The following is a 14701-nucleotide window of genomic DNA, read 5'->3' as shown; positions in this document are numbered from 1 at the left end:
CAGCATGGATTTATGAAAGGTAGGTCATGCCTGACAAACCTGATTGAATTTTTTGAGGAGGTGACTAAAGTAGTGGACAAGGGAATGTCTATGGATGTTATTTATATGGACTTCCAGAAGGCATTTGATAAAAGTCCCACATAAGAGACTGTTAACTAAGGTGGAAGCCCACTGAATTGAGGGCAAATTATTGATCTGGTTAGGAAATTGGCTGAGCTGCAGGAGACATGCAGTAGAGATAATGGGTAGGTACTCAAATTGGCAGGATGTGACTAGTGGTGTCCTACAGGGATCTGTGTTGGGGCCTCAACTATTCACAGTATTTATTAACGATTTAGATGATGGCATAGAAAGTTATGTATCCAAATTTACTGATGACACAAAGATAGGCGGCAGTGTAGATGAAAGCATAAAATTACAAAGCGATATCGACAGATTAAGTGAATGGGTAAAACTCTGGCAAATGGAGGTCATCCACTTTGGACCTAAAAAGGATAGAACAGGGTACTTTCTAAATGGTGAAAAGCTAAAAACAGTGGAGATACAAAGAGACTTGGGGGTACATAGATCATTAAAATGTCATGAACAGATACAGAAAATAATCAAAAAGGCTAATGGAATGCTGGCCTTTTATATCTAGAGGACTAGAATACAAGGGGGTAGAAGTTATGCTGCAGCTGTACAAAACCCTGGTTAGACAACACCTGGAGTACTGTGAGCAGTTCTGGGTTCTTAGGAAGGATATATTGGCCTTGGAGGGAGTGCAGCATAGGTTTACCAGAATGATACCTGGACTTCAAGGGTTAAGCTACAAGGAGAGATTAAACAAATTAGGGTTGTATTCCCTAAAACTTAGACGGTTAAGGGCTTATCTGATTGAAGTTTTCAAGATATTAAGGGGAACAGATAGGGTAGATAGAGAGAAACTATTTCTGGGGATTCTAGGACTAGGGGGCATAGTCTAAAAATTAGAGCCAGATCTTTCGGGAGTGAAATTAGGAAACACTTCTACACACACGGTGGTAGAAGTTTGGAAATCTCTTCCGCAAGTGTCAATTGATGCTAGGTCAATTATTAATTGTAAATCGTAGATTGATAGCTTCTTGTTAACTAAAGGTATTAAGGGATATGGGCCAAAGGTGGGTTGATGTGCCTCAATGAATCCGAGACTCGACGTTAACGGAGCAAAGCAAGGCTTTTATTAACTCAGAAAGTAATACACATTGGAGAAGTGTCTCTCATCCAGAGATCTGCTGTACTGCTGTGAGACACGCTGGGGCTTGCTTAAGTAGGGGCCAGGTATGGGCGGAGCCCTACACACAATACAATACAGGTAAGGAAATGAAACTGAAACTAAACTAAACACAGGGAATACAGTGCCTGATGAATGGCATATTTCATCACATTCACCCCTTCTACAGATTTAGTCTGTTCGGGGGTTTGATAGTCCTCTGTGACCGACGTAGCTGTTGTGGTGCCGCGGGTGTCGGCTGGGTGTCCCCGGTGGCCTCCTGGGTCTCTGCCGGGGGCGCCGCCAGGGTTGTTGAAGGGGTAGTTGGTGGGGGCACCGTTGGTCGATGTTCTTCCGGGGGTGGTGAAAGGATAGTGGGTGGGTAAGAATTGCTGTGATCGTTGTTGCTGTTGTTGTCGTGGTTGTTGTCGTTACCGGCTGGGGCGATGTCTTTTATGGACACGGTGTCCTCCCTTCCGTCGGCGTGCCGGACATACGCGTATTGGGGGTTGGCGTGGAGTAGGTGCACTGACTCCACGAGGGGGTCCGTCTTGTGGCCCCTCACATGCCTTCGTACAAATACCGGACCTGGGGTGGAGAGCCATGACGGCATGGATACGCCTGAGGTGGATTTCCGGGGAAAGACAAACATTCGTTCATGAGGCGTGGCATTAGTGGCAGTACACAATAGCGACCGTATCGAATGGAGCACATCTGGGAGGACTTCCTGCCAGCGGGAGATAGGGAGGCCCTTGGTCCTTAGAGCTAGTGACTGCTTTCCATACTGTCCCGTTCTCTCGCTCCACCTGGCCGTTACCCTGGGGGTTGTAGCTGGTGGTACGGCTCGTGGCGATCCCCCTGGACAGCATGTACTAGCGTAGCTCTTCACTCATGAAGGACGCCCCCCTATCCGTATGGATGTAGCTCGGCATACCGAACAGGCAGAACAGGCTGTTGAGGCATTTAATGACCGTGGCGCTGGTCATGTCTGGGCAGGGGAAGGCGAATGGGAAACTGGAGTATTCGTCCACAATGTTCAGGAAGTAAACATTGCGGTCGACTGACGGGAGGGGGCCCTTGAAATCTAAGCTGAGCCGCTCAAAGGGCCGTGTAGCTTTGATTAAGTGGGCTCTATCTGGGCGGTAGAACCGAGGCTTGCACTCAGCGCAAGTGCGGCAGTTCCTGGTCAGAGACCGAACTTCCTCAATCGAGTAGGGTAAGTTGCGGGACTTTATGAAGTGGAACAGCCGTGTGACCCCTGGGTGGCAGAGGTCGTTGTGGAGGGTCTGTAGCCGATCCCCGGTGGCGCTGGCACACATCCCTCGTGAGAGGGCGTCGGGGGATTCGTTAAGGGCCCCTGGCCGGTAAATGATGTCATAATCGAAGGTGGAGAGCTCGATCCGCCACCTAAGAATCTTATCATTTTTAATCTTCCCCCTCTGTTTATTATTGAACATAAACGCTACCGACCGCTGGTCGGTAAGTAGGGTGAAGCGTTTGCCGGCTAGGTAGTGCCGCCAGTGGCGCTCTGCCTCCACGATGGCTTGGGCCTCCTTTTCTACGGAGGAGTGTCTGATCTCGGGCCCTTGGAGGGTCCTCGAGAAGAAAGCTACGGGCCGCCCCGCCTGGTTGAGGGTGGCCGCCAAGGCAAAGTCAGACGCATCACTTTCCACTTGAAAGGGAGTGTTCTCGTCCACTGCCTGTAGCGTGGCCCGCTCAATATCCCGCTTAATGCTTTTGAAGGCGGCGTGGGCCTCAGCAGAGAGCAGAAAAGAGGATGCTTTCAAGAGGGGGCGGGCTTTGTCGGAGTAGTTGGGGACCCATTGGGCATAATAAGAAAATAACCCCAGGCACCTTTTCAGGGCTTTGGGAGTGTTTGGCAGGGGGAGCTCCCGTAGGGGGCGCAATCGGTCGGGGTCTGGTCCGATTTCCCCATTCTCCACCACGCTGCCTAGTATGCAGAGGCGCGTGGTGTTGAAAACGCACTTGTCCTCGTTGTAAGTGAGGTTGAGTTTTTGTGCGGTTTTCAGGAACCTCTCGAGGTTCGAGTCGTGATCCTGCTGGTTGTGACCGCAGATGGTGACGTTGTCGAGGTAGGGGAAGGTTGCCTGCAAGTGGTGGTCATCAACCATGCGGTCCATCTCCCTCTGGAAGACCGAGACCCCATTCGTCACCCCAAAGGGGACTCTGAGGAATTGGTAGAGGCGTCCGTTCGCCTCGAAGGCGGTGTACGGGCGGTCCTCTGGTCTGATAGGGAGCTGGTGGTACGCTGACTTGAGGTCGATGGTGGAGAACACCCGGTATTGGGCGATTTGGTTCACCATCTCGGATATGCGGGGTAGCGGGTAGGCGTCTAGCTGGGTGTATAGATTAACCATCTGGCTATAATCTATCACCATCCGCTTCTTCTCGCTACCCCTCACCACTACCACTTGGGCGCGCCACGGGCTGTTGCTGCGTTCGATAATGCGCTCCTTCAGGAGCCTGTCTACCTCGGTCGCGATAAACCGCCTGTCCTCCCAGCTGTACCTCCTGCTTTTGGTCGCTATTGGCCGGCAGTTGGGAGTAAGGTTCGCGAATAGCGAAGGCGGCTTTACCTTCAGGGTAGCCAGACCGCACACTGTGAGGGGCGGCTGGGACCCACCGTAATTGAGCGTGATGCTTTGGTGGTGGCACTGGAAATCCAGGCCCAAGATCACGCTCGCACATAGATTCTTCATGATTAGTAATTTAAAATTATCGTATACAGTTCCGTTAACGGACAATTGTACCGCGCAGTAACCCATAATGGTCGATGTCTGGGTTTTATCAGCCATAGAGATGGTGCCCCGAGCAGGGACCACCGTTAGAGAGAGTTGTTGTGCTAGTTCAGGGTGGATAAAACTCTCCGTGCTTCCACTGTCAATTAAACATTTAACCCCGCACCCGTTTACCTCGATGTCCACCGTTGATTTGGATAGCGGGTGCGGTCTGGTCTGGTCCACTGTGACCAATGCCACTGTAGGGCCCTGATTGAGACAAGATGGCGTCCACGCTGTCTGCTCACAAGATGGCGGACCCCACGAGGTCGGGCAAGATGGCGTCCAAGCTGGCCGCTCCCACGGCGCACACGCGGCGGTGGCGGGTTTTCCAGCGGGGTTCCCTCTGCACACCTTCCCGAAGTGCCCCTTCTTACCGCACTTAAAGCAGGTGGTGCCTTTCGCCGGGCACAGGTTTCTGATGTGCTTCGGCTGCCCGCAGAAGTAGCAGTTGGGGCCCCGACACGTCGCGGCTGTCGTAGGGCTTCTGGGGGGAGAGCGGGGCCCCGACGGTGTCGGGCTGCCGGGCGGGGAAGATGCCTTCCGAGATGGCGGCGCCCTTGGTGCACACGTGGCGGCGCGGGCCGAAGAGTAGGCGTCCGAGTTTCTCTGGGCCACATCCAGGGATCGCGCTGTGTCCACAGCCTGTTTCAGGTCCAATCCCGTTTTTTCCAGTAGTCTCTGCCGGATGTAAGTGGAGCTGAGGCCTGCGATAAAGGCATCACAAACAAGCTCGTCAGTGTACACTGCGGCTTTTACATCTTGGCACTTGCAGTCTTTGCCAAGCATTTTCAGGGTGACTAGGAACTCATCCAGCGATTTCCCCAGGTCGCTGTGTGCGAGTAGCGAGCAGATGCCTAGCGTACACCTCGTTCGTAGGCTGCTGGTAATGCGCCTTTAGGATGTCGCAGGCGGCCGGGTACGTGTCGGCGTCTTGGATGAGGGGGTAAACCCGGTGGCTTACCCAATTCCGCAGGATTCCGAGTTTCATACTCTCAGCGTCCGTAGCGCCTGTGATGGCTGCGGAATTGTCCAGGAAGAATTCCATACACTTAAACCGGTGTCCGAATCGTGCCGATCCGTCCGAAGCATGCGGGTCCAAATCCAAACGTTAAGGTTTCAAGAGTTGGTCCATTGCGTTGAAAATTGAGTTAATAAAATTGATGTGCCTCAATGAATCCGAGACTCGACGTTAACGGAGCAAAGCAAGGCTTTTATTAACTCAGAAAGTAATACACATTGGAGAAGTGTCTCTCATCCAGAGATCTGCTGTACTGCTGTGAGACACGCTGGGGCTTGCTTAAGTAGGGGCCAGGTATGGGCGGAGCCCTACACACAATACAATACAGGTAAGGAAATGAAACTGAAACTAAACTAAACACAGGGAATACAGTGCCTGATGAATGGCATATTTCATCACACGGGTATATATAGATAGGTCACAAATCAGCCATGATGTCATTGAATGGTGGAACAGGCTCGAGGGGCTGAATGGCCTACTCCTGTTCCTACTTTCCTATGAGATATTTAGCAACTGTGTGTCCTACCAAATTCAAAGCAATGAGCTTGCTGTTTCTCCATCAACGAGATCAAGGAGGAATAAAGGTTGTGTGCAGTGAGGGCATGCGATCTGAGAGAAGTTAATGAATGTTCAGCATTATCAGCAAATTATCAGCACACTAGTGGATAAGATTGAATGGTTGGTCATTCCTAATATCAGCATACTCCTGGGAGAGAGTGAAGACCTCTTGGATTGGTAGAACAGAATCTGAGGGGTAACCCCCAACTGCAACAGGGAGAGAGTGATTTAAGAGGAATCCAGATAACCATGAACATAGTTTTGATGAGACCAAATGATAACTTGTTCAGATCTGCGCAGTGCAAGCCCCCACCAAAGCTTTTGGTCCAAGGCAATGATAGGAGATTCACCAAAGTGTTCAAGAGCGAAGTTCCAAAGGTAAATAACATAGGCTAGAAGATCACCAGTAGAACAGTCATGAGAACATACGAACATACGAATTCGGAGCAGGAGTAGGCCACTCGGCCCCTCGGGCCTGCTCCGCCATTCAGTAAGATCATGGCTGATCTGATTACTCCACATTCCTGCCTACCCCCAATTAAACCAATTTGACTATTGTGGATTTGGCCAGGAATTTCAGGATGATGGATAATTTGAGAGTTAATAGCAACTTTCATGGCTTTACAGAGTACAGATGTAAGATCATTAATTGAAAGGCAAGAGGGATCACTTTTCTTAGGGATAGAATGAACACAGGCAATTTCAAAGGAAAAGAAAAAATGCATTGGGAATAATCGCAAGTGAGAAAATAAAGTTCTGTCTCTTGGAATCCCAGACCCCCAAAACACACTTCCAGAACTGGGTTCCAAATAATGGAAACAGACATGGCGATCATACTCGGGTATGTACCTGCGATTGAGTTACTTGTCCTTCTGACAGCTTATTGCAGGGGAATATTTGGCCAAATCATACCCCACACTTCTAATTTTCAGCCTGAGAATGTCTCTTTTGTTAATCTGGTTATAGACTGTGTACTATTGACACAGAGATCTTGTAGAAAGGGGACGTTCAGTTGAGTGAATTTACATGGAAAGACAGAAGTTCACAAGGGTTTTAGTTAAAGGCTTTAGTTCTCTTCCCTCATTATTTGGTTCAGTATGGGTTTTTTTTAATGTGTACTCCATTCTTTAATCCTTTCCTCTCCATTTGTGCCACACACCATTCCTTGGCCAAGAAAGCAGGTAGGTGACCTGTTTTTTGTGGTGCTTTGTAACTGGCCATGAGGTGATCTGCTTTTTGGAGCAAGTATCTGCGCTCCCGCCTCCCGCCTCCTAGCATGAAGTTCCCCTTCAAAAACCAAGAAACTTCAATTAATTAATATTACCAAAAACAGTTACTTTGATAATTCAGAATTACCATGTTCTCTAAGCCCTTTCAAAATGTTGGGTTAATGGTACTAACGTGACCTTAAGTAACTTAACACCTTGATATTTAAAGCTGGAATAATTCTCGCTGTAGCCTCAGTCTGTCACTTATGTCAATTCAATCTGTGCAGTTGCAGTTTGGGGAAAATATTTTACAGGAAATAAAACTGATGCACTTGACAGGTGACTTTTCTTTTGGCTTCTAAAATGACACCTGTGTTGAAAGCGGTTCTAAAGCGGTTTCGTCACATTTCTTTGATTAATGTCATTAAGCCTTGGGGCAGCACACACATTGAAGTGGAGATATTTGAAACACTGTGGCCGGAATTTTGTCTATCTGGGCGGGTCCAATGCGCCTGGTGTCCGTGGCAGGTCGCGATCCCGCTGGTGAAAATGAACTTACTTAATAGGGCCTATTAAACCTGTCCAGCGCGTTACCTGGCCCAATGAGCTGGAGCGGGTCTGGTGATGTCAATCATGACATGTTTTCAGCCAGGATCCTTAAAGGGACCATGACCACATTACATTTGAAGTTTAACCTAACGACAGCGTTGGAGTGCTGCAAACACTGACACTGACCGCACAGAGGTGCAGGGCTGCACCCAGGTTCTCCGATGACTCCCTCCATATGCTTATGGAGGGAGTCACAGCATGCAGGGAGGTCCTCTTCCCTTCCGATGAGTGGAAGAGACCTCCCTAGGAGACCAAAACAGCCTGGTTGCAGATTGCAGAGGAGGTCACAAGCAGGGATGTGTTCAGGAGGACTTTGGTGCAGTGCCGCAAACGTTTCAAAGATCTCAGTAGATCAGGAAACGTTAGTACAAACCCACACTCCACTGCATCCTGCTGTGCCTCTCCTCACATCCCCATCACTCTGCCTTCCCTAAGCTACTCCTGCACATCCTTACTCATACCTTGCATGTCCACCCATCCCTCTCTCTCTACCTACATTATCACTTCCCCATTTCACTAGTCACCCATCACACTCCCCCCTCATCCTAGTGCAATCATACCAACTAACAACACACAAGGGTAGCCAATTGGGTGTTTTATGCAATGTTTATGTAAAGTTTCTGTTAATGTGGTGTCAAACATAAAAATCTTTATTTTCAACACTGTGTTCTTGGACAGATTTATATGCACCTTAGGAAGTGGCTTAGTGAGTTGCAGTGAATGGTGAGACATAACGGTACCCCCTGCAATGGTAATGAGTGTGGAAGGAATGGCTTGGACATTGTAGGGATGCTTTACGGTGTTGGTGACAACCTGGCAAATCATGTGGCAGTGATATGGGTGTACAGTGTAAAGTTAATGAAATCTGGCCATGGTGTGGCCATCCCTGGCTTCCCGGCATCAATGCGCTCGGCTGCTGATGCCCAGTATCCTGTGTAGCATCAGGTGATTGTGGAGAAGGTTGGTGTTGTTGTTGGTGTGCCTGGTGCTGCTGGTGTTGGGGCTGATCATGGTGGGATTCTGAGGACCAAGGTGAGACAGTATAAAGGGCACCCATGTTGATGGAATAGATGGCAGGTGAAGTAGAGAGGACAGAAGCATTCTGTCAATGGTGAGAGGGTTCTTCCAATGAGGTGACACTGGATGGAGACTTTGCTGGAAAGACTTGCAGCCTGCAGAATCTGTGTTGGAAATAGACTGAGCAACAGCTTCGGCCTGAGGAAAGTGATCAGCTGTCAGGTGGGAGCTTTCACTGAACCTTTGATGCTAAAGCTAAAGCAATGGCCATGGAACTCCCGCCTTAGGTTGACAGATGTGGTTCCCGAGCTGCGTGAATCCCGCAGCTATGCAGAAAAATTAAAAAAATAAATGAGAAAAGGCTCTTCAGTGCCTGTAAACTACCTGATAATCAACTCAATTGGGTCCCCTGCCGATCGGGTCGGCTCTGCAATGACCGATGCGCCTGGGGGAAAGGTACGTGGGAACAAGATGACAGCGGGTTCCCGACCCGCTGTCAAAAATAACAACTTTCCCACCCCACTCGCCACTGATTGTGCCCGCTAACACCCCAGAAAATTCTGGCCTGTCTCTATACTGCTTTTTGTGACGTTTATACATTGTCATGTATTTGCATTTTCAGAATTGCAGCCAAGTCATTTTGTCAACCTAACATACTTGAGCAATAATTTGCGAAAGTACTGAATATTTTCAGAGTTTACCATGTCACTCATGAGTCACAGCAAAATTGTATGCCCAAACAATCACTGGCGCTATTAAACCTTGATATTCGATTCCATTGGATAGAAGGGATTTTTTTTGTTTGCTGTCCTATTTTATTTCATAAGGATTGGTTTGCGTGGGGTTTGAGCTCTACTGCAGGACTAGATCGATGCCCCTGTACAGAACTGAATTTGTCCTGCATTATAAAGAAGGTGCTATCCTTCAGTTAAACCAAGGTCCCATCTCCCTATCCAGGTGGATGTTAAAAATCCCATTGTACTATTTGAGGAAGAGCAGGTAGCTGATCCTGACCTATGTTCTTCCCTCAACCAACATAACCAGAACAGATGAACTGGTCATTCTTCTCATTTGTTGGTTGTAGGATGTTGATGTGTGCAAAGTGGCTGCTGTGTTTGCCTACATTCAGTGACTGCTGTCTGAAGCATATTAAACACTTTAGATGTTCTGGGAAATGCAATCAGCTACTATAGAAATGCAAGTTAGTGTGGAACTAAGCAAGAACCTAGATAGGGTCAGCAGACTGTGGGGTCTTCACAGCTCCGCCAATCCTGTCCTCGCCAGACGGCCACTTTCCAGCAACATTCGCAGGACAGTGATTTTAAAAACAAAAAACTGGGATGGATGCTTTGTCTTCTCTCCCTGGCCAAAAGACAATTTGAAGCTAACTCTAGCACCCATATTGCTGCCTTAGAAGAGATCAGCTAACTCAGTGCAGACTGGAGACAGAAACTGGGAGCTTTTTGGCCCAAATGGCTCAGTTCTACACTGCGGTACAGGAAAAGTTCTGATATCCGGCACCGACGGGACCGGCGTGTTGCCGATCTATCAAAAGTGCCGGACATGCAAAGTCAACGTTGAAGCATACGGAGATGAAAATCTCCGTATTTGACAACAAACACTGTTGCTCAGCAACAGCTCGTAAACACTCTGCCCGTACCTTGAAGCGTCTCTGAAGCTGTTGCTAAGCTACAAAGACACTTTCTAGAGCCTGCCTGTTAACAGAATGCTAGGAGAAGAAAAAAAAAACTAACTAAAACGGCTGCTGATTTCTGCCGTTAGAGCAAAGTTTCCGGCCATACAACCTCCGGATAAACCAAAGTTTCCTGTACTTATACCCACTGAGACATTAGGGCAGCCAACAAGAAATACATTTTTAACAGAGCCAGAGAATATGTACACACAAGCTAGGGGTCATGATTTATGTCCCAAGAGTGGATCTAACTAGTTGTAAGTGAGATATGGTCAGTGTCATAAGAATATTGTTCGTATCCAAGGAATCCTCATTGTACATTCTGTCTACAATAAGAAATTAGAACAACAAACCTTAGATGTCAATCACAATTTAAATAGGAACTGTATCCATGTGTAGATTGCAGATAGAGTTGCTATCTTCCTGGTTTTAAACTGGACAGTCCAGTTTTGGAGTGAGCTGTCTAAATTTCTCAAAGGTAAAATGGACACCAAGGACGAGGCTTTGCAACTCGCCCGCCAAATACTTGGTGGATCCCAGATTGATCTGAGTAGGGCCAAAGGCAGTCTGGTCTTTCCTATCACTTCAGTGACCACAAAGTCCTAGAGAGGGGAGAAATTGCCCATCAGTTTTTAGTGTCTCTGGAATCGATACATTTTATCTACCACAAACGATTTTAATGTAGATTTGAAATTTTCTAAAAAATCTACTGCAGCAATACTTTTAATTGTAACTTGGTGCTAGATGGAATTTGTAATAAATTTCACCTCATAGTTGTGTTTTTTGCTCTGCTGCAAGAATGGCACATTTAAGGCCCAAGGGAGATACCAACAGAATTAGATACATTGATAGTTTAAGTTTATCTTGTCAACACAGCCTTTTTCCAATTGATAACCTTTTTGTACTAGCCTGGAGAGAGTCCAGCATTGATACACCAGGATTAGGGGACTTGGGTTCAATGGGACCTGGATAAACTTGTGTTAAATTGCCTGGAAAAGAAGAGATTAAAGATCCTATTGGGGTGTTTAAAATAATGAAAAGTTTTTAAGCAGATAGGAAACCACTCTAACCTCTGGTAGGGGAATCCAGAACAAGAGGGTGTAACCTGATACATAAAACAAAGCTGGTTAAAAGTAAATCCAGATTTTTTTAAAATCAGACAAAACATTGTGAGAATGTGGAGTGCACTAACCAAAAGACCATTGATGCAGAATAAACAATAGTATCTGAAAGGGAGGTACATGGTTTTTTGGGAAGTAAGGGTAATTGAAGGATATGGAGAAAGGCAAAGAACTGAGGTTAAAAATGAGATGAAGAGCTGTCATGGCTAACAAAATGGTACTAGAAGTACGATGGGCCGAATGGTCCTATGTATCTAGTTTTCAAACAGTCGGTTGTTCAAGATAAAGTTGCATTCTTATGTTTCAAATCTGTACTATAGCCATTCCAGCTGTCTTTGCTACACATTTTAGTGTCTGTTTGGAATCTAAGAACATTGAACACTATTTTATCATTCATGTTAGAATGGTATTTGAGTCGAGTTGTCTTTTGTACAGGATTCCATTGCAAACAAGCTTGATTCGCAGGATTGGCCTCATTGCTCAGGATGTAGTGCTGCTTGGAATGGCTCAGGAGCTGTAAGGTATGGATTTTCTACAACAATGAAACTTATGAAGCTTTTAGCAACTTCAATTAAGTTAACAAAAAATATGAAGCGAAAGGGCAAATTGTTAATTATAAATTTATCAAATGTTCCTGTAAATTTAGGCTTTAGCCTTTTAGTGACCAACTTAGTACAAATAAAATGTTATAAACCTTTTCAATGCCCCACCTATTCAATAAGATTATATATTGTTTCAGATGTACCTATAGGAACTTAATCCATGCTATGCTATTAGAAAATGGCCATAGATGTAGTTGTGGTGATTTGGTTGTTTTTTAATGAAAGGAGAATTGGAACTTTGCCAAAGAACCTCCGGACAGAATTTCTATTGTGTTACACTTTTGGACTGAAAGATGACATTTTGCAATTCAGTAATGCAAGAATTCTAATAAAACAATAATATACAGTATAGACACAAAACTCTCTATTTCAGATAAAGTGTTGCATACAAGTGTTGCTGTTCTGTGATCATCTTTGACAGAATGTGTCCATAGCCTTTAATGGGCTGGGGTGGAAATGTTCCAAGGAGTGTAGTGCCCTTCTTTCATTCTGATCTGTCTCATAGTGATGTTGAGCTCATGCTCAGGAGTTGGTTGTGTAGCCTCTTCTTAGTGAAGTTGGGTGTCTTTTATTGCCCTTTGAATTTCCATCTCTTATTGTTCTTTAAAAAAAATCCAGATAGATAAATGCCTTTCCTGTTACTAGGGGAAACGTATCACCTACTCTGGACTTGATTGACCTCAGTAGGTCTATGGGTATTTAGTGATGAGTACCTACAACTGTTTTGCATTCAGAATGTTATACTCTGGAATCGTAGAATAGTACAGCACAGAAGGAGGCCATTCGGCCCATCGAATCCGCACCGGCTCTTTCAAAGAGCAATTCAGTTAGGCCCATTTCCCCGCTCCTTCCCCTGCAATGTTTTCTCCTTCAAGTATTGAACACTGTTTCCGTTTCTGGGTTTTTTTCTGTATGAACTTCCTAATTTCTTCAAACTGGTAAGTTTTAGACAAAAAGTTCATGTAACAATGCCCCAGATGTTAACTATTCTTTCTACTTAGTGCTCGTCAGGGAAACAAAAGCAATCTCCAAGATGATCGCAGAGGTGGTTTAAAACTAATTATATTCATAATAGGAGGTGTAACTTACTCTGAGATACGCTGTGCATATGAAGTTTCTCAGGCCAATAAGTCTTGTGAAGTCATTGTTGGTAAGTACTTGAAAATCTCTTCAACAGTTTTACCTTGCGTACTTAGGCTTTATTCTAGCTGTTGATAGTAACGTTATTATTAGCTTTTATGTTTGATCCATTGTAACCTAATTTAAGCATAAAGCAAATATATAGTGAATATTTATGCAAGAGTGGGAAAATAATCTGGGTTTGGGTAAAGTGTAATAAAGTTTTAAACCAAAGTACATGGGGATAATGTATCACATGCAGTTTCATGTTACTAAAATTGACTCTCATTCATATTCAGGGTCAACTCATATTCTTACATCCACAAGACTACTAGATGATCTGAAGAAACTGAACAAATGAAAGTGCCACATATGAATTAAAACCAGCCGTTGTATAGACTTCAGTTAACATGATTTAACATAAGAATCTGTGCAATTAATCTTGTTTGCCTAAAATATTTTGACGAATGGAATACGCAGCTTGTATTGACCAGTGCACAGTTCCTAATGTAATGTAATTAAAATATTAATACTGTAAATTAAGGATCTGGAAGGGTCAATATTGGCGTAAAGTATTTCTACTTTAGACCTACTACCTAAAACTCCATGGGTTGTACACAAAAGGATGTCATTCTAATTCATAACTCTGACTAACACTAGTAATGCATGTGTATTTTTAAAGTGATGACTATATGGGAGCCTTTTCTGAGATTTATGTTGATTGTAGTTCTTGTACATTTTATAGTAATGTTTTGAATATATTGCCCAAAAGATATATTTATGTTTAACATGGGTCTTAAATAAAATTGTTAAATTTGCAACTTGCAGTTATTAAAAAAACATATATTCTATGTAATGTTGTTGCAATGTAAATGCTTTAGCAAAAGCCTTAAAACTTTGTCAAAACTAGGAATTTATTTTGGGATAATACAGTGGACTTTTTTAATGGTTTGAAGTATGCAACCCTGCCAAGTAAACATATTTAGAACTGGTTGCAATCCAAAATGTTATTTCAGCACAACACCAGAATAATGGGAATGCTCATCAGCTACAGAAGTACAGTACCTGGAAACTTTAAAGTTGTACCATTATGTATATGTACAATACAATGCATATTTCATCCTTTAGGTGTTAATCCAATTATGTGCTACCTAGAATGTGCAGTCGTTTTTTTTTCCTGAGCTATGCTAATGTGACTAGTGTACATGCAAAATAAGTGGGCGGGGGGAGGGGGGGAATTCTACCTATGTATTGAAACACTTTGTGTAGGGCTATTCCAACTGCCTTTATTTCTTTAGCAGTTAAATGATCGAAACAGGAATGTGTTTCAACATTTTGTTGTGCAAAATACTGAATTGCCTAGCAAAGTATAAAATGTTTTGAATCCAGTACATGTCTTCTGACTAGCTAATAAACTAAAAACTACAAAGAGGTGTGTGTGTTTATTGTAATAATAACATGAGCACCTTCTGTGAATTTGAACCTGAACAATTGAATAGAATGCATTGTGTCCACTTTCAACTATTTAATGAGATATTTAGAGAGGTACATTTCTGTTGACTGGAAATGTTAATTGAGCAGCACAACAGAGCACATTGGTGAGCTAATATGCTGTTCAAGGGAGTGATGTGACATGGTTTGTGATTGCAATTCCTGCCCACTGAGTTCTTTATCTCAGCAGTTTTTGGGGGAAGTTGGAAAGTAGATGAATCATTTTCATAGAT

At 44.8% G+C, this 14701-nt stretch overlaps 1 protein-coding gene across 2 annotated transcripts in view; it reads left to right on the top strand.

The window, feature by feature from the left end:
* stxbp3 (syntaxin binding protein 3) overlaps positions 1–14406 on the top strand; it is a 107333-nt gene extending 92927 nt beyond the window's left edge. For both annotated transcript variants that reach the window (XM_085982438.1, XM_085982437.1), the window contains exons 17-19: positions 11692–11777; positions 12860–13008; positions 13277–14406. In XM_085982438.1, the coding sequence (XP_085838564.1) occupies positions 11692–11777; positions 12860–13008; positions 13277–13338 (297 nt within the window). In that variant the 3' untranslated portion in view covers positions 13339–14406. The remainder of the gene's footprint in view (positions 1–11691; positions 11778–12859; positions 13009–13276) is intronic.
* Positions 14407–14701: the final 295 nt, after the last annotated feature.

This window comes from Somniosus microcephalus, chromosome 3 (assembly GCF_052327205.1).
Source record: "Somniosus microcephalus isolate GS21.2 chromosome 3, FLI_Smic_1.0, whole genome shotgun sequence".
Taxonomy (NCBI): Eukaryota; Metazoa; Chordata; class Chondrichthyes; order Squaliformes; family Somniosidae; genus Somniosus; species Somniosus microcephalus.
Note: the sequence above shows the minus strand (reverse complement) of the source record. Positions and strands in the feature narration are given on the sequence as shown.